The sequence below is a fragment of the Xiphophorus couchianus genome, chromosome 4, assembly GCF_001444195.1.
Source record: "Xiphophorus couchianus chromosome 4, X_couchianus-1.0, whole genome shotgun sequence".
In the NCBI taxonomy this organism is placed as follows: Eukaryota; Metazoa; Chordata; class Actinopteri; order Cyprinodontiformes; family Poeciliidae; genus Xiphophorus; species Xiphophorus couchianus.
In genome coordinates this window covers 21,536,911-21,557,764 of record NC_040231.1, presented here as the reverse complement: position 1 = coordinate 21,557,764, position 20,854 = coordinate 21,536,911, and the positions used below count along the sequence as shown (strand labels likewise).

The 20,854-nt window shown below is 39.4% G+C and overlaps 1 protein-coding gene across 1 annotated transcript in view; it reads right to left on the bottom strand.

Moving 5' to 3' along the window:
- The window catches only part of rasa3 (RAS p21 protein activator 3), a 43,352-nt gene extending 22,901 nt beyond the window's left edge, over window positions 1–20,451 (bottom strand). Inside the window, exons 1-4 of the mRNA XM_028015173.1 lie at window positions 20,190–20,451; window positions 8,102–8,219; window positions 3,938–4,041; window positions 1,579–1,673 (exon numbers count right to left, since the gene is read on the bottom strand). Coding sequence (XP_027870974.1) covers window positions 1,579–1,673; window positions 3,938–4,041; window positions 8,102–8,219; window positions 20,190–20,244 — 372 coding nt within the window. The 5' untranslated portion in view covers window positions 20,245–20,451. The remainder of the gene's footprint in view (window positions 1–1,578; window positions 1,674–3,937; window positions 4,042–8,101; window positions 8,220–20,189) is intronic.
- Between the last annotated feature and the right edge of the window lie 403 nt (window positions 20,452–20,854).

The following is a 20,854-nucleotide window of genomic DNA, read 5'->3' as shown; positions in this document are numbered from 1 at the left end:
TCATCTAGAAGGTTTTGCATATGTTTCCTCTTCTACTCACAAACAGAAAGTGACAAAGGTCAGTGGATGTTTTGTTTTTTTAAATTATTATTTCCACAGAAAACACAGAGATCCAGGTGACTTTGACCCTGCAGGTATGAATGTTTCAGGTGCACACAGGCTGTGTTTGTTTGGGTTCTGTCCCGACTCCCAACATTTACACACAGACACAGTATCCAGGGCGAGGCACTGGGTGATTCCTGCTTTGATATGGGAAATTCAGAAGAAATTGTTCATGTTGTGTGGAATATTTTAGCTTTTTTTTAGCTAGCAAATGACTTTCTGATATCAGTAAAGCAGACTTTAAAATGTCCTGATCCGAGGCGTATTTATAGCTTCATAAATACGCGACAAGCACATGGCCCAGTTAAGATCGTGAGGTAATATTCACGAAGTTCAGTTGAATAAATTGCTCTTCTACGGCTATGTGAAAGAAACCAGAGATTTCCCCAAAGTTAAGGAGTGACAACCCCAGGGGCCTATTATATGGCAGTTTAACAGAGGAACTGGAAGGATAATTAAAAGATCAAAGAAGCAGAAATACAAATCTGTCATGTAAGCAGGCCCAAAGCGTTGTATGATAATAATGCAGTTTAGATCAACTGTGACTTTCACTGGAACCCGGCGACTAGAGATCATGAAACAGGAGGATGTGCCAGTTTAAGTTTTGGTTGGCTGCTGCTGTATCCAGAGATTTATGTCTAATTTTTGTAGCTGACTTTTTTGGGACAAAAGACAATTCTGACCTAAAAACAATAAAGCAGATGATCAGTTCTTAAACTTATTTACACGTCATTCATTTTTAAGAACTAGGAAATACTGTAGCTGAAAAATTGAAACAGAATCTAAGAGAAGCATCATCTTTCTGTTGGTCCTCTGCATGAAGTTTTAAGTTTTCCCCTCACTGATGCTAAAATACTTTTATTTTTGGAATATTTTATTGATTCCATATCGTCAGCCTGTGATTATCACAGGCTGAAGGTAACAAAGCACCTAAAGATCCCACTTAAAATGAGTTTTTTACCAACATGACTCGACACTGGTTTATTCCTTTCTTCGGATGTGTGTTATTTGTACTTCTTTATGATACATTCCGGTATTCCAATTATTTGACAGCTGTCTTTGGATGTGTTTTTAAGCCAGAATGACTTTTTTTGTCATAGTTACTTGGCAAAATGTGATAAAATTGTCAGGTAAAAGACAAAAAAATGAAAGAAAAATCAGCCAAAATACACAAAATTCTTCCATATATTATGATGAACAGTACATAAGTGCAGAAAAGCCCGGGGACTCAGAAGAAAAATAAAAGTAAATGACAGACTCACAGATTTTACACATGAATATAGAGATCATGCACTTGATGCTCACTGGAAAAAGCTGGTCAAAAAGTTTAGGAGTGAACACATTTTACATATTCATGTCATACTTTTCCACCCGAGTATAAAAACAAACAACCATGGATTCTTTATGATATAAAAACAAAGGGGAAAAACAGCTTGGTGTTTGGAAAGTTTGATTCTGTTTTCTCTCTGTACTGACCTGCACTTCTGAGTCAGCGCTGACAGGCTGCAGCTGGAACCAGGTGTCTTTCCCATGGTATTTTTGCAGGTCCTCTTTCTTCACAGCAACTTTGCCTACACACACACACACACACACACACACACACACACACGCGCGCACACGTCAGCAAACAAAGACAAATAAGCTCTAAACGCGACTCACTTTATGCTTTCCAAAAAGGCCTACGTGTTCAGATTTAATCTACAGCAAAAGCCCGACAAAGGCCCACGCACAGCGCTCACATGTCTGCTCACGCTCTGTAAATCCTCACACATCCATCCATCCATCCCTGCGTAACCCAAACAGGCACCTGAAGAAGAAATACACACAAGATGCACTGTGGTGGCCTGGAGATAACCCCAGGAAGTAAATCATACCACCTGCAATCATTCACACTCACACACAATCAGGGCGGAGTTGTGAAGATATGTCAGTTTGTGGTAAGTGATCAAACCCACTTAGATTCCTAGAGCCACACCAACACACCCGAAACCACTGAGAAACTTACATTCACCGCAAACACACAGGGATAATTAATATAAGAGCGCAATGAAAGGTCATAGGTCACACAGAAATATCAACTGGTAAATTATTATTCCTCCATTATTGCAGTAGGACAGATAAACACTGAAAATTTAACTGCAGTTTTTTGTGGAGGTATTATCATTTTGGTCATTTATTAGGCTTTTTGTATTCCAGTTCCAGTTGTATAGCTGAGTATTTACTGGATTTTCTTCTAGCTGTTTTCTAAACTTCAAGACAAATCTGCCTTAATTGATTTGTATATATGTTCTCATGTTTTTCCCCATTTTTAAAAGTGACACACCATAAATATACCCAAAGGAAACTACGAGTTTTAGTATTTATAAATTCCGAGACAGACTGATCAACCTTAAAAGTAAACCAAATTTTTTTTTAGGGGAAAATGTGTACCACCAATGATTTTATAAAGAACATACTTTATCTTTACACCAAACTGTTTACATGTTGAACAAGTGCTCAGAGTAAATATAGCATTTTTTCCTATTTTTTTAGTATAAAATAATACGTCTTAGATGTATGTTTTACCACAATAAAAACAAAGTAACAGTAAATGTGGGAGATGATGTAGTGCTTGGAAAGTCACAAAACTTTTACAAAACACTTTTAGATCATTTTAAATCACTTTTTGAAACTTAAATTTATTTGTTGGCATTTAATTGAGGCCTGATACTGTAACTTTTCAGCTTTGAGCTTTTCAACTTTTTGATTTTATTTACTTATTACTACTCTTATTTTTCGTAATATTATTTTTTTTCTCTCTTTCTCTTTTCATCAACTTAATCCATTGTGTTATTACTTTATGCAACACTTTGGTGCAATTTTAAACCCGTGCTATATCAAGGAAATTGACAATGACATTGAAATTGAAACAAATTTCAATATCTCATCACTGCAGGCCAATCAAGCTAATGCCATCTCCCTGGTCCTGCTTTTTTCTACATCATAAAACTGAACCAGACAAAAACAAAACAAAACAAAACCATTAACCTCTCTAACAGTTAAATATCATCTTGTTTGAAATCTTGTCATTTTCTTCCTGCTTACTCGAAAGACTTGATTTTTATTTTGCGAACTCCACCATGTCATGTCTGCACATGGTTTGCTGGAGAGAAACCAAAGCTCATAACTGTGCTTGCAGCCATCTTGCTGACTCAGGTTTGCTGCATGTTACTGAGAAGTACTGTGAGACTAGAGAATTTAAAGTTTGAGCTTGCTAGCACTGGTAGGAGCCGCTGAGGGCGCAATGCCTCTGGTATACTGACATCAGCTGGATCCTGAACAAAGAGAAATGTGAGCGACAGCAGAAACCTCTGAGCGACGAGACTGTAAACCTCCAGACGACTTTTATTTTTAGCCCCATTCCAGCAATGAAACATCTTTGACTCAGCATGCTGCCGTGAGGGCAGAGATTGGCGTCCAATTAGATCTTGTCAGGGTGTAAACACCTGTTGGCAGCCAATCAGAGAAGCCTGGCTCAGTCAGACAGGGTGTAATTATTGGCAGTGATTATTCTCAGCGCCGAGGGATGATCGCATCTGATGAGTGAATAAAACTCGTACTATAAAATATTCTAAAATAAAAATTCATTAAATAAGAAGGGGATTACATTGTGTTTAATGAGTTGATTCACTTTTTGTGTCCTGCTAGAAAAACCGGTGTTTTTAAAAAACACCTAAAAAACAGTCATCTACGACTGGAGTGATTTTTCACTCCAAGTCGATTTTCAAGCTCGATATTAGATGATAATGGGGCTGATAAGGGGAGCATTAAACAGAGAGATGAGCTTATGACTCACCAATGCTGGAGTCCCTCCTGAATACGTCCCTGTCAAAAATGTAGAAGGAGAGATGTCTGAAGCTGCGTGGGATCTCGCAGTAGAAATCCTCCCCGTAGAAAGGACTGCAGGAAAGAGACAGACTGGGGTCAGAAACTGATACAACGTGTCACTTTATTAAAGAGTAATCAGTGTGTTAACGTTGTTTTTCCTCTTACAATGTTTACTGTGTGACTTCTTGAACGAGAAGCCGCAGTTTCCAGAAAATAGCACAGCACAGCACTGTATATTTAGTCTTATCTTTTCGAAATTTTTTAAGATCAAAGTTTAAACAAACGATTGAAAACAAACCAAAATGAAGATAATGGTGTTGATTTGGAACTGCAGTTGTGTGGACGTTTTTCCTGTCAATTGAGCTGGGAGACACGCATGTGAACCACAGACCCAGAGACCGTTTTCTCACTCAGAATAAATTATTCCTTCAGATTTAATTTCAAATTTTGTTTAAAACCACTTTGTTTAAACTACAGAGAGATCGACACAATGCTGTGTAAAAAAGGGCTTTATTCAGAATATTATGAACACTCAATGCCTCATAGTTTACTCTAATTATTTTCTGCGTAGTATTTTACGTTTTTATTTATTTGTTTAATTTGGTCAAATTTGGTAATATTATTTTCATTACTGAGGAAATAATAATTCCAGTGGCTAGCCCTAATACTAAGCTCTAATATTGTTGTTTATTTTTGATAAATATACAAAACCTAATTTGTTCCTTGTTTAAGATATGTTCTAAGATCCCTGAAAGGACATTTATCCTTCAGATCATTTTAACAGGTAATGAAAATCATTAATTTCATTCATGAGTCCAGTAAATACTGGAGCAGCACATTTTACTGAATCACAATCATCGTCTCAATTTTAATGTGGGCAACCATATAATCCCAAAGAACTGATTGCATGCAATATTTTGAAGGACGTCGTACGTCAGGTGCCGCACTTTCACAATCTACATGTCAATGACATATTTGGCCAGTTTAAAAGCCAACATCTGATGCAATGCTTTGTGATGTGGCTTAATAATAATTGCTTTTGTCATTGCGATATTCAGCAACAGTATTGCGATATGTTTTACTTAACTTGTGCACCCGTACTTTATTCATTACGGGCTGTGAAGGTTTTTTTGTTTTTCTTTGCACTTTAACTTCCTGAAACATTTGATCTAACCAGGTGTTTTTCGGTTGCGTTTTCAGAACAGGTCTTTCTCTGGGTGAAGGGCAACACGTATCTCTGTCCACCACAACAGTAACGTCCATGTCGCAACGAAAAACAACAAAATCGGCGTGATGCAGCATTAATCTTAAAATGCTACACAGCGACTGCAGGCGGAAAGCTGGTGTGTGATGAGAAATCCTTGACAGTCAATCGCTCATATAAAACATTCTGTAAAACGATATTTCAGAACACTAATGCTGCAAAATTTTACAATAATAACAGAAGACTTAAATATTTTCACTTAGGTTGACAAATTTGGATAATTTGGTTGATAATATGTTTTTCAGCAAGGTTTGTAGGATTAAACTACTGTGTTTGCAAATTGTGTAATTTAAAGATAACAGGTTCTATGCTGAGCAGATGAGCACAGAGTTGAGGATAAGATGCTGAGACATGAGAAATGTTTGGGAGGAAGGACCTTTGGAATGAACTAAATGTGCAGTTTTGTAGTGGGGGAAACCAAACGGGGATGTTTTTTATGGTAGATTTTTTCCACTTTTATCACATTTGTTGTTGGTTCCTGTTGTGGGATCAGGACCAGGAAATGAAGGAGGGAGAAAAGAAACCCAAGAAAACTCTCCGTGTCCCTGAAAAGGTGAAAAACGGTATTTTCTCCATCAAACAGAAGTGACCGAGTCTTGTCAGTTACAGTTCAGTCAAGGATCACCTGGTTAATCTTTAACCAGCTTCTGCGTCTGTAACATTGTCTTCCCATCTTGGTGACTGGGAGTGTCCTCAACTAGCACCCAGGCTGTAGGTGTACTTTCACCTTCGCGTAAACACCCCAAACCACATCCTTGTCAACATTCAGACATGATTGATTCGGTCAATTAGTCACCTCCCACGTGGAAAATAAAGCCTGCAGGTATGTCTTTCCACGAATCAGTAGGAAGAAAACAGCCTGTTTGCCTGCAACAAAAAGGCCTGTTTGTGACCGCTGGCTGGAAGGCTGAGCGGCTCCCACAGTTCGCTTCACCTAAATGACAACCGCAGAAATCACAGCAATCAGGATCTCGTGAGCCAAGCCCTCGGGGCTGCTGCTGTTGATAATTATCGATGTATTCCGCTGCGTGGCGGACGTGAAGACAGACAAGATGAGTGAATGGGAAGGAGCATGACTACACTTATCAATGATCTAGAAAATAAATGCATTTGAACTCTGTTATTTAGCCATTTTATTTCATTTACTCTAAGAGCTGCCTGAAAGACCTCATGTTCATGATCTGATTTGACAACTGTTTTTTGTTTTTCACTTTACTAAAGACTTGTATATTTTACAATAGAGTCAAATAATAAAAAACATTCAAGAAATATAGTGCAAGCTTTCTGCTACTTTGTATTTTACTTTTTTCTGTACTGACCACACAAAGCAATGCAAAAGACTAAAAGGGCGATTTTACTATCATTTTGGACTAACACTATTGCTGTTTCCTCACGGTCAATTTAACTCTTAACAGCGGTATTAATAATAACAACATGCTAATGGTAATAATGAAGTTATAACATGTAAGTGTGTATCATTCATTATTAGATCGCTCATGATCCCAGACATTGTGACTCCACAACTGCAGAGTAAGAGACACTAACAGCGAGCTAGCCATACAGTAAAATATATATTTATAGTTTTCTCCTCTTACCACAGCAATCACTTATAAATAATCACAAAAATAAACATTAAACCTAAAACCATACTACTACAACAGGCTGAATGTTTTGCTCTTTGTGTGGGAAATATCTGAGTGTTGTTTTTGGTGGCGTTGTTAGTTGCTATGGCAACGAGTCTGCACGTAGTTGAGCTGATACAGAGAGCGAGAAAGACGTGGTTTTGAGTTTAAGAGTTTCTCCCTTTGCTGTGGAGCACAGCATGAAATTAACAATATCTACATGTCCAAGTTTGATTGAGTTAACGGAATTATTCTACGGCGGCAGAGTGTCTAAGGATCATAGAAGAATAGTCTTTTTGCCTTCCATCATTGTCCGGATGAGCGAAATTTCGTTACGTAAACAATAACATGCAGGGGGTCTATATTTGTAAATCTGATTATGATTAAGTCAGCGCCTCACCAGCTATGAACCTCACCGCACGTCACTGCTGAGCAGATAGCCTGACATATTACACAGCAAATATATCAACTCCCATCATCACCGCATAATGAGCAGAACAGTGAATTTGGTGGGGGGGGGGATTTGCCATCAAACCTTGGCATTGTGGGAATCTCACACTGACCCAACACTAATTAAATCACAACTTTTATAAACACCAAAACCAAACTGCTGCTTTTATTACTCTCAAACATTTCCACAGTATCCCCCATCTAGCTTTAGAGAAGAAGGAAGGATGTACTACATAGTTTAAAAACGATTACAGTTTCAAACAACAAAAACACGGAGCAGTTGCAGCCCAGCACACAATGGAAGTGTGAGCAGATTCAGAGCTGATTGGATTTAAGCTTGTGATGCATAAAGATGATGGCAATCTAACATGTGATTCAGTTTCTGTCGGCTCTTCTGCTGGAAAGTTGGCTGCCTCTTGCATCTCCTGCTCTGAGTTGATAAGGCCAATATCCTGGAAGGCATATTTCTAAGAAAATAACCTTTAGATGTTACTGTAACAACCCTTTGTTTGAGTTCAAATACTAAGAATTGAAATCCCTTTGTTGCATAATACAAAAACAGAATTGTTTGGTGCATCTTTAATCCAAGAAAATAGGGTTCATGAATATTAGAAAGCCTTAAATTAAATAAAATTAAACAAAGTGATAAAACAACATCCCAATTATTGACGGGGTGGCAATGCCATGCTATTCTATTGTCCTATTTTTTCCTTACACTTATATGAAAAAAATGTCTTTTTCTTAATTATTTTTGCATAAGAAGACGAGACAACGGAAAAAAGCAGTTTAAACGCACCAAAGTGACTTTTCCACAATCTTGGTCCTGAAGACCTCTTCTTGGTCCAGGTTGACGGTGCAGTAGCAGTCCCTCATCCTGTTCGGTCCCGGATATGGAGGAATGTTTTTTGCTTCCCCTGCACAAACAAAAAGAGATTGAGTGAGATTCATTTATGCGCCGCAGAGGCAAAGATAATCTGTTTATTCAGGCTTCCAGTGATAACTTATTTTCAGAACCCTAAAAGCAAACAAAGCATAAAAACTAAACAGAATTATGCAAGTTCACACCTGTCCAAGCTACAAGAGTGTGTGTGTGTGCGGGTGCGCGGGTGTGTGTGTGTGTGTGAAGATCGGATCTTTTTTCTATCCCACCACCAAACCTGGCAGCACGATGAATGAGATTACTTCTGCCAAGGTGGCTACTTTTACATCTCACACACATATCATACCAAGGTCTCCCAGAGACGCATTGAGCAAAAGGACGTGTGAACAGGCGTGTGTTTCCGCTGTGCTGCTCAGATCTGTGAATGAAGGAATCTGCGTGGGAGATTTCCTGAAATCTTCCGAGTCTCAATCTGCTCGTCAGACATGTGTGACAGACAGCACTCCCTTTCTCAAAAATGCTGTCCTGCCACCCACTGAGACAGACATATGCACACACACACACACAACGCAAAGGTGGTGCTGCAGTCCTACAGGACCAATATATTCTGCTTCATGAAGCTGTGGTCCCAGTGCTCTACCCGTTATTGTCTTCCTCTTCGCCCTGGGGACCCATAGGACTCTGCAGTCTTTAGTTACACATGTGTTAACTAACCATGTCAGTGTTTGCTCCAATAACGCGCCATCTGTACAGGAATCTGATGCAGCTTTGTCTCGCCACAACAGAGACAGAAAGGATCCAAGCACTCAGGGATCACAAAAGATTCTAACATTTAGATAATTTCTTCTTCTTTTAATCATACATTCAGCTGACTCAGCTACCCAAAAGCTACACAGGCCTAATGTGGAATAGTGAAAAAAGTTAAATAACCTTATCATTTTTAATTCAGTTGAATTTGGTTTGAAATCATCATGATCATCGTAAGTTTGAGCAAAGACACCACTGCTTCACCATATTAACACAATGATTTCAAACAATACTGTGCAACATAATCTAATTATTTTGATTGGAAACAATTATTTATACTGCTACAAAGATTAATTACTGTATTTATCATATATTTATCGTTAATTTGATACGCAGACTTGAGCTCAGGTTAGTTTTAGTATTTGTTTTCATGTAAATGTTCTTATTGCTCTGTAACAAATTTACTGCAGAGCAACAAAAGAATAAAAGGTATAGCATAAAATTATTCCAAAATAGTTTTTCTTATATGCAGGGGAAAGTTGTGGCACTGTTCTTCCTGCTAGCTGGTCTGCAGTGTGCAGCAAATATGGGGGAAGGGCCATACAAGACAAAACTTCTCTCACTTCAACACGTTCCCTGTTCTCTCATTGAAATGACTTATTTTTGCCTTTTTTTGAACTAATTTTAAAAATGTGGCATGCACTGGCAACAGACGTAAAGTTAGTTGAATCCTATTTTGAAAACAATTGCCACTGATAAAACTATGAGCCCCTATCTTGTGTCCTGTAAGCAAACAAAGCAAGAAAAAAACATTAAACCGGTTTGCTAAGAAAAATATTTGGTTGCTGCAACAGGAAACAGTGTGCATGGACTCAGTTGCAGGCCCCTGCAGCTGAAACCAAAGTGGAAAGGAGGGAAAAGGTTGACATTTGACACTGGAGAGCCCGCTGTGAAACAACAAGACAGACAATCTGCTCATGGATTACGGACGTCATTTGTCTTGCACTCTGATTTATCAGACCCATTGGACTTTTCAATCACTGCTTTCTAAACTCATAGAGACAAATTAAAGATCTTTTGCCCCTTTTATTAGACATACACCGCAGGTCTTTTAATATGCTATGATATTTTGGTTCAGGACATTCTGGTGTCTTGCATATTATCACAGTACCAGTTGAATCTTTCAGAGAGATGAGATAAAACACGTCCGAGGACAGAGGTGAGTAGTTGCATTTGTGGAAACGCAACACATCATTTTAAGAATTTGGATAAAACCTGGGGTTTATTTAAATATTAGTTCCAGGCTGACACAATACCTGCCCGTAACGTCCTATAACAAGATAAAATTTCTATTGTTAGTTTCACATTTGAGAAAATGACAGACCAATCATTTGAAACAATTAATGCAATCAGACCAACAAGACGCATTGATATGGTGTTTACAGAATGCAGCGCAGTAGGCAAACGTAAAACCCCGGTGAGAGAAACGGAGAGGATAAACTGCGTTCTGAGCATTATGATGGCTTCGCTGGAGGCTGATTAAAGCCCTGGGCGAATTATTACACAACAGTTCCTGATGACAACAGTCATTCACAAATGAGCCGGACACCTGAGCTGCGCAGCGTGACACACACTTCATTGCTTCAACTTGCAGACTGCAGCTCTTACGTTGGAGATGACGTTACTCTCTCTTATCTCTGCTTCACCTCTTCACTTTCCTGTTATTAGATCCTCGTCATCTCTGCTTTTCTTTCATCCGTTTTCCAATTTTTATTCCATCTCAACAAGTTAATCCCCCTCATTCATTCCATGCTCTCAAATTCCCTTTAATCTGAATTTTTTTTCCCCCCCCTTCGACCAAAGCTTATTTATGAACTGTGAGATGCCTTGATTGGATTGCAACCATCCGGGTCATCCCAAATGTCATGGGATTACCACCACTTTCTCAGTTCTGCATGCTTTTAATGACTCAGTTTAAGGCGTTATAAAAATAAATAGAAAGGGGGCAGATGGTGGGCTGAGGACGAGAACACAGGGACTAAACATGGACTCAAGCAGCATATATCATTCTAGGTTTTTTAAGATAAGTTGCCTTTCTCAGAAGCAACTTACTATATTTATAATCCATGAATAAAAGGCCAAAAGACAGTGCGAGTCAGAAAAAGCTGTGCGACACAGGACAACAGACAATAAATTTGATTTTATCTATCTATTGTCATTGTCTAATTTTGATGGTTACTAAATTGAAAACATATTATATAAATTAGAGTGGTAATTACATATGTTTTAGGTTTTCAACATAATAATAAAAAATAAAAACTTAGCTGGTTTGCCAGAAATGATTACGTTCTAACACAGTGCAGATATTTAAAATCTATGTCATGTAAATTGAATGCAGTCTTTACCTTTGTACACAGAGACATGTTGCTATGTTGCAGCTTAATGTTGTGGAAAATGTCACCGAATGTTTCTGAATTCAGGAACATTCTGGATGGCTCAAGTTTTAGCTGTGTTTATCTGTGTGTGCTCATGCATGAAGGCACATGAGTTTTGTAAAAAAAAAAATTTTTAAAAATCAATAAATAATAAAAAACATCTTGTAACGTGAAAGAGTTTATCAGCTAGCTATTCTCTAGCATACAATATTTTCTATTCCTGCTTTCATTTTCTATTACCAAAAAACCTGATTTCACTTTCTTGTAATTTCTGCAGCTTCCCTTTTTCATCTCTTTCTCCATTATGCAGCTGAACAGACACTCGAACAAGTACAGCAGCGTTGTGTTTTTCATCAACCACTGATGCAGCTGTCCCTGGAGAATATCTTACCACGGTATCTGAACAAAACAGGCCAAGACACATACTTGACACGACTGTGTGCGCGCACACAACAAACATGAGGGCCCAGAGCAGAAATGCAGAAAAGCAACGATGACAGGAGCAGGGACGAATTGACATGCTTGACTCCCTTCGTCAGCGTGGCCGGTGAAAAACCGCCAAGAACAGAAGAAACGAGGAAATGCGAGTGATTGTCTGAACGTAATGGATGTAGTGAATGTGTGGCTTTGTTCCTCTTCTTCCTCTGTTGACCGACTCCAGTCGCTGAGCCCGTGTGTACAGTTACAGGCGTGCTGTTCGACTCGTTACTCTAATCTTGTCTGACATGAACACATTCGAGGATACACAGGCGTGAATGCTTTCAACTCAACTAGCAGGCCTGGGGACCACAGAGTTGAAGAAAGGGAAAGAGGGGGGAAGGCAAGGTTGTCTCACACGCACACACACACACACACCCCTACAAGCGGCGTGCTCAATCGAGTGTAAGAGAAGGGGAAGACTGCAGAAAGAGAGAAAAGTCAGCCAGATAGAAAACTGGAGAGCAGTTCTCTTTGGAGAACGCTACAACAGGAAATGAGATGAGGAGAAAGGAATTTCAACTGGATCCAAGGCGAAGTTTAAAAGCAGGGAGAACAACCCAGTCACCCCTGAGAGTGTGTGAATGCGGGGGGAAACATAGTGTCGGTGAGAGATCACCATGAGCATGGAAACAAGGAGTGAAACTGTCTTATATTCTCCCACTGGTGCTGCTCGTCTCTTTGATGTTCGCAGGTAGAGGCTCATAACAAGAACTGAAACCAAACTGGAAGTCATTACTGTCGTTCTCAATATGACTACACATAAAAACATTCACCGACACACAACACGCAAAGGCTCTCCGTAAGGACATCCACAGCCGGGGCGTTTATCCTGCAGTACTGCTTTCTTCGTCGCTGAATATAAGGCAACAAACAACTTATTCATAAGGTAATGTCATGCTCAAGACTTATGCAAAATATATCATTAAACAAATTTCCTCCTAAAAATTTCAAGACATCACCAACCATTCAGTTTCCAGAGTGTGTTTGGGAGTCCTGACTGAAGAAGATAAGCATGTTTTAAAATGCTACAAGAAATGTATTGTGCTTGAAAGTCCTGCTCTGGATATTTACTTCAATAAACACACTTTATTTGTATTGTAATATTATTATTGGAGGTATTTCAGGCTGTTAACATTACTTCTATTTTTAGCAGCATTGCTATTCATTCATCCATCGCTCATCCTTTCAGGGTCAACCATGCACAGTCTCACACCTACGAACAATTTACAGAGACATATTAACCTAACATTCATTTTTCTTGGACTATGGGGGGAAGCTGGAGTACCCAGAGAGAACCCACGCATGCACAGGGAGAACATGCAGACTCTGTGTAGAAAGACTAGCATTCAAATATGAGATCACCATGTGGCTCTATGCATGTTGTTTATTTATCTATTTGTGACACTAACATAATAAATATGAAAAATGACCTTCGTAAATATGGTTAATGTGGTAATTCTGTTCATTCTTTTGTTCTTTTTTTAACTTATGTTAACACTTCTTGTCTCTCCTTTGTCCACAAGAAGGAAAACCTTATCAACACCACTATGAGACTCAGTTTGTTCTAAATGTCCAACTGATAAATCAGCATGAGATATTACTGGTTGAAAATGAAAATACACCAAATGATCTTCAGCAATACAATACTAATCCTGTTTGTTTGCCACTGTACTGAGCATCTATAAACTATTAGGTAAAGCATTTAAGCCGAAAAAAGCTATATTTTGACAGGAGCATGGATCCATTTAAAAGTTTAGCATATAATGAATCCTTAGGGAGTTTGGGACTGTGAGTAAAATCCACATTTACCCTTCTTTAAGTGAATCAGCTAATTCATTTGTAAAATGAACAGCACATGACAGTAAAAAAGTGTTTAGCACTGTGTGATTCTCCCAGCTGAAACAAAAACGATGAATTTCACTGATCTGAGAGCTGATTTCTGCTCACAGCGGCAGCAACACGCATTTCTTTTTGCCACAAACTGTCCTTCATGATGAAGAAGAAGCAGCCTAATGAGCAGAGCATTTCACACAAGCCCAGCGGTTGTGAGCGCAGCATGTGGAGAATGAGGGCTGGAACGGAGAGAGGCTCTGGTTAAAGACTGCACACCGCCATCTCTGTGATAAACCAGCATACAGTTACTGATCAAACTCCCTCTTTGTTTCAGAGCCGCCTAGAGCTAATGTTCACACCAGGTCGTTGGTCTCAATGGAAAACTTGAGCGAAACAGAAATAAACAACACGCACTTCTATCTTTATGTGCAATATGACCCTGCAGGAGGAGCAGCTTTCCAAAATGTCTCGTTGAGGTTGAAGCCCATGAATGGAGGACGGTGACCTTTCAAGCCAGCATGGTGTTGCTGGCGCAGTTAGCAGGAGAGAGGCTGAGCTCCACTTCCTGGTCAGGATGCAGTTTAACCCCCAAACTGCCTGCAGGCTTCATTTACATAATTCTCAGAAGACTTTGTTCTTGTTTTCTGTCTTCTGGAAAAAGAACAATTAAAGACATAACAAGAACAAAAAAAAGGAGAGGTCAACCCTCTCGTTCCACTCTGCTTTGTAACCTCTAATTCAAGCTTAGCAGACAATTAGCTGAGATGTTGTGATGTCTTTTGCAAGCACAGGGAACAGCGCGTGTGCTGGGTGCAAATTCTTGCATGTGGTAAGCTGGTACTGCTGGTTTTGCCCGCGTATGGAAACACTATTGCAAAACCTTATTTAACCAGCGTCCACGTGGCCATTTCCTAACCAGTCACTGAAGTCACTTTTTATGAGTGCCTTAAGAGTCTCAAGCTTCTTTCTTTTTCCATTCCATGACATGTTCGATTACGTTCCTTCATGTGTCATTACTAGCAGGTAGAGGTCGTTCCGCAGCGCGTGTGAAGGACATGCAGAAGGAACGGCACCGTGGGCGAGCCCTCGAGCCCTTTATTTACCTCCGCTGACCCTGCATGCTGGGCCTACGGCAATACTTCCCCGTGTTCCTGGTACTGTGCTCTCATCGAGGACGCATTAGTGACACAAGAAGAACAACCCAGATTATTCCACCAGCCTCAAGCTGCGTCTCAACAGTCAACATATATGTTTATAAGAAACCTCCAGGACAACCTCGCCTTCTAGGACAAAATGGAGAACTTGGCATGCACTTATTTCTATAAATTGACCTGCGACCCAGAATTTCTCCTCTCAAACAGTTTGTTGTCGACGGGAAGAAATGTGGAAATCTCCACTGGCCAGCCGCCAAGTGACGGATGAAGGTCTCAGTCACTGCGACCAAATTTTTCCCTTTCAGCTCCAGTCATCTGAATTGAGCCACATACACTTATTTCCTGGAGCACAAGCACTTGAGATCCTTTACAAACAATGAGCAATTTAGTATTCCTTCCAGTGTGTATTAGACACTTATTTTCACGTCATCCAAAATTATACTCGTATTGTAACAACACCATTAAACAGTAAAAGCCTTGTGCTGTGCCAACACAGTAGAGCCATAAAAATAATGTCAGGCAGTTAATAAAGAGGATAAACGATTGATCAATGATCAACCTGCCTAGAATCAAACACTGACTCCAGCGTGAAAGTCTAACCTCTCACATTTGAATTAAACAGCAAGTAAATGTAAAAGGACACAGCTTCCAGCTGCAAAATGACAATGTTTGCAAATGCATAACTAACGACCAATTTGGTTATGTAATCTTTTTTTTCCAACTGATGGTATGCCGTCTACAACAAAGAACATGCTTTCTTTGAGCTTTAAAATTTCCCTATAGCTGGTCTCTTTAAAGCCTCTGCAATCAATATCTTTATATAAATAATAAAACAAGTCTCCTTAAGGGAATCACTCATAACAAATCCACAGGACAGTGATGTTTGGTGCTTTTCTAACTAACGGCCCACATATTTTCTGTTTTGGTTGAGTTTCGGTGCTCTCATCAGGATATTCTGGTTGTTTTTAGTAAAAGAAAGCTACAGTCGAGCCACATATACCTGAAATGAAACACCATATGGGCAAAGAGGTGAACAGCTGGTGAGCAAAAAGGGACAGGTGTGCAGCTTTTCTTATGCGTCTTTGTTCCTATCTGTTTTATATTTGTCCAATTTCGATCACAGCAGCAACAACTGCAAAAAAACATGAAACATTACAGACCATACTAAACAAAAATTTAAATGGCATATGGGGAAATAGACAAATAGTTTAAGTCAAGCAAGTTTTAAAGAAAACCGAAACAGTACAGGACTTCAATGATTTTTGGTTATTCATTCAGTTAGCAGTCAGTAAATGTCGGTGGCTTTCCCCATTTTGATGTATGTACAAATACATCCTGTGGTATATTTCACTTTCTTATCTTAGCTATACATCTCTCTCTTCGTTGCATCTGCTGGTACATTTTCGGGGAGGGAATGGGTTTAATATGTCTAATGACCACATGTTTGTTGGTGTTTTTGTGGGTCTTTATGCAAGGATACTTTTATTAGTCCACTTTTAAAGCAATGTGCTATTACTGGTCAGGAACTGACCTGTTAGATGCTGAGTTAAAAGATTTTAAACACTTTGCACATCTGTGCAAGAGGATGCTCAGTAATATGCATCATTATGATGTTTCATGTGTGTCACAGTGTTTGTCAAACAATGTTTCTCACTGTGCCAGAGAGGCCAAACGCACATATGTTCCCGTTAATTAGTCCCGACTCCAGCTGTGCCACTGAGAATTCCCATCTCTCCGAGCGCCGAGTCGCTGACAGATGAAGCACAGTCTGCTTCATCTGTGAGACACTACCTCCTTACCCAACTCCCCCACCCGCCCACTCACCACCACCACCCCAATATCCATCTCTCTACATCTGCTTTGTATTAACTCGTTGCCATGCAGGAAAAAACAATCCTTTTGTAGTCTATTCCAGCCAATCAGGAAGCGAATTGGGGGCAGTTTCCTGTTTCCTGTGTTTCCCCCCAGACGGTACAGGCTCCGATCCAGTAGTCCAGTTGGGTTTCCGATAGTCATTTGTTCCTCCAGGACATCGAGGGGAGTCATCACCTGGCAGGCCGTAATAGTAAGCACTCTTATTATTACATGAATAATAAGAGTGTGTGGCGGGTTTTCGCCTCTGAGTCATCGGCCAACCGCAGCCTCATGCCAAAGGACAGGCTCTGATGAAAACAATGTGATGCAAGCGGTTCGTAGACGTTACTGAGAGCAGAGCGCTGCAGGGATCAGACTGACAGAAAGTATGTCTGCTGCTTGGTAGCAGCGTAGTGTAAACTCTGCTGTCGTCACTAAATGGCATTATGAAGAACTTCAACCAAAGCCTTCGAAGTGACAACAACATAACGATTTCTTATTAACGTCAGTAGCTAGTGCAAACTCATAAGGACCTTTTTTTTTTCTGGGGAGTGTATTATTTTTATCGATGTAACCGTTTTTACTTGTGGTTCTAATCCTGTGAGAATCCCATTCAGGCACAAGCCTGTTTGCAACAAATTAGGACTAAAATTACCACCAAAAAAAAGGCAACACAACTACTATCAATAGTACTTGTACCACAATTTGCATTATTAAAATACATCATTTGAAATGTGCATCATCATTAATTAAAGTGGAGGTGAAAGCAGTACTATTTTTGCGCTACTGTTGACTGAAATTTGTCAACTATTAGCAATACAGGCTTATAATTATATTTCTCAGCAGTTTCAAACTTTCAAATACATCTTCAATAAAGGACATAGTGTAACATAATGCTTCATGTGTTAAAGGCTAAAGGACATACTGTACATAACATCAGAAGCACAACTACTACAAATTGTTATGTGTAAGGCAGCCATACTAGATCATGAGGTTCTGACTTCTACAGGCCATTCTGTAAAATGTTCCTGACACAAATATGAAAATTTAAGCTTAGGAGTAAAATTGAAGGCCATAATTAAATAGTTGGGTTTTTTTTAAACAGAGTGAAATTGTCATTATCATGGTACTTGTAATTGATGTTCTCTTAGAGAGAAAAAAAGAGCAAAAACTGAAACCAAGAGTGTGAAAACTTTGGGTTTTCACAATATGTCAGCTACTGTTTAACATATTGTTTTAGGATTAAGCCGACAGGAGTCTTTTCATTTAAAAGGTGCTCTATTTGGTTGTAAAAATAATTGATTTTCCTGCTTGGCTTGAGAGAGTCCTAGCTCTGGAAAAGCGAGAAACCTTTGAGATTTGAAATGGATGAATCTTCCACCCATTACAGAGGCCACAAGGAACATTAAGAAGACAATCAACCGTGCGTGCGCAAACTTTTTCACCTAAAACGATTTTAGAATCGCATGTTAGCCTGACGTGCACAATTTTAGACAGTAGAAAACCAGAGTATCTGGAGAAAACCAATGCACCAGTGCACATGCAAACATGCAAACTCAGCAGAAAAAACCCCATCCACATCCAAGATCAGAGCAGAGACCATCTTAAAGTGAATATTAGTGATCACCAATTCCTACATGCACCCCTTTTTTTGATATTGTTTCTTGGAAAAACTACTTTACACGATGAATGTACGGCATAAAAAGAGCTTCGGATTAGTTTACTGTCGATCAAACGATTGTTCCCAGTATACCTGTTACATCATAAAATAATCCAGCACATCAATTCGGTAATTCAGCTACATCACAATTAAACAATGAATCATTTATCTGCACTGGTTATATGGACATCAGTTCCGAGCATTTGTTTTGATTCGAAAACAGATGTGTATCTAAGGCAGCACAAATGTCCTCGGGTTGTTTAGCTTTCATTCACAGGAGCGATGAGTAGCAGCAAATTCACAAGACAATTGTGGTTTCCACGTTACAGCTTTTCCGGATAAACAATCTGCACAGGTAATGTCTTTAAAAATATTAGGAAAAAAGGGGGTCAAATGTGTTGTTCACTCTCCAAGAGCAGCTGGCAGTGCCATGCAGCTTCACACAGCTTGCAAAGGTGTTTGTTGCTTCTTTTTTTTTCTTTTTTTTTTTTTAGTTTTAGTCCATCCCCTCTGCCGCATGTTTTGACTCCAAACTGGACAGGATGGATGGACTGGGTGCAAGATATCAGTCTGCCCCATACTGACCTAAGATGACCTTTACAGCAAGCACAGGAAATGACTGTCTGCTTCTAATAAAATGACATTAAAAAAAGGAAAAGATACGAAAATGTTATCTGTAGTGCTTTTTAGATAAATGTTTGTAACTTTTTATGACTCGGGTTCTGATCATCAAAACATTGTTAATTACTTAATAGAATAGAATAGAATAGAATAGAATAGAATAGAAGTACTTTATTCATCCCAGCAGGGAAATTACTTCGCAGTTACAGCATAGAGACAAGACACAATAACAACTACCACTGAGTAGTAGTTGTAGATAAAATAAAAAATAAAATATAAAATGCTATAAATTGTAAAAATATAAAATGCTGTTAATATAAAAAGCAACTTAAGAGCAGTCCTTGCAAAGATTCAAAAAACGCAGATATGTATATGTAAATATATGTACAGCAGGTGTGCCACAGTGCAGTTGTGCAAAATCGGACTGATTAATGCAGTCCGATAATAGCAAGCACAGCACATCTCATTTTTAAATACTGATTATTAGCACGTTATTGGTGCAAAAAAAAATCTACATTGCCGTTTTTTTAAAGAGTAAACGTTACAAACAGCTGAATTTAAAAGCTGTGAGGTACAATACTGTCGTTATATCAACTCTGGTCTCTCATTGCTACATTCACAAGTTAAACATGGAATAGGTTATATCCTCAAGGAAGTATAAAGTGAAAAGCTATGTTCAAACATAAAAAGATGGATTAACAATCAGACAGCCATGCATGTTTTTGGATGAAGCTGATTTTTTTTCTTTTTTTCCTTAAAGGGGGCTTGCAATAATAAAAAAATAATGGCTGCTTGTAGTTAAGAGGTAATAACGGTATCTGTGGTCCTAAAATGTGCAGAATAGCATCTGGAAACGTGCAGCTGTGGAGCCTTTACGTCTGTTACAGTCTGCTCACATCGGTTCAAGTTTAACACACATTATCTGGATCCAAACGCCAGCTGCCAAATTCCCACATTGTCCCACACGCCTTTCAATCCTGCTGCAGTTTCTGTTTACTTTCTCAGTTTTTTTTTCTAATTATTTGCTGTTCTTATCGTTGCGCAGAGGGGCTCTAGTTGTGATCTGAATTACAATAACAAGCAGAACAACACCGATCTGGACCCGTCCAGTCTCCAGCCCCTCACAGCTTCCCTGCTCTCCCTGAAAATAGGGAGCCATCCATTGAGGCGTTCAGACTGGGGGTAGGGATTTTTTTTTAACCCCCCTTTATTCTTCTTACCTATTTTTATTTTTACGCTCTGGAAAACCCGAAGACCTTCTTCTTCTACCGCCATGGCTTCACCGTAGGTCTTTCCCTTTTGAAGCTTAAATGAAGGCTGTCCTCCACGGCTGTTGTTTCTGGCCTCTCCAGCGCTCGGATATTCCAGGGGCTTTGCACATCTATGTTCTCCGGTCCGACCGCTGCTCCTGCTGTTGCTGGAGATCTAGTGAGCGGATTGAGCTCCAGTCCCGCAGCAGCAGCAGCGGTGAAGGAGTGGCCCCACACAACACCGCCCATCGGAGGGTATGGAGGGTAATCCGTGCCCTGCAGGGGCGGTGCAGAGGAAGCGCAGTCCATGCAGCGGATTTCAAGTACTGCTTCCAAGGGAAAGGCAAGGTGTAGGCAAGACAAAGTCAGGCAGGAGGTGGAGGAGCTCAATCTTTTCACAGGTTATCTGTCTCATAATATACAGTCATGACATGGTGACGGTTTTAACAAATATGTGAAAAATATTTTTTTTATATATATATTTATATAAAAGTTACATACTACATCAATTACAATCCAATTTTGGTGAGCCTATGCAAACGTTTGCATTATTTTTGGTTCCTAGCTGACAGAGACAGTACCTGGTGTGGCCGTCTGCTGCAATTAGCTCACCTGCATTGAAATTGTATAACTGT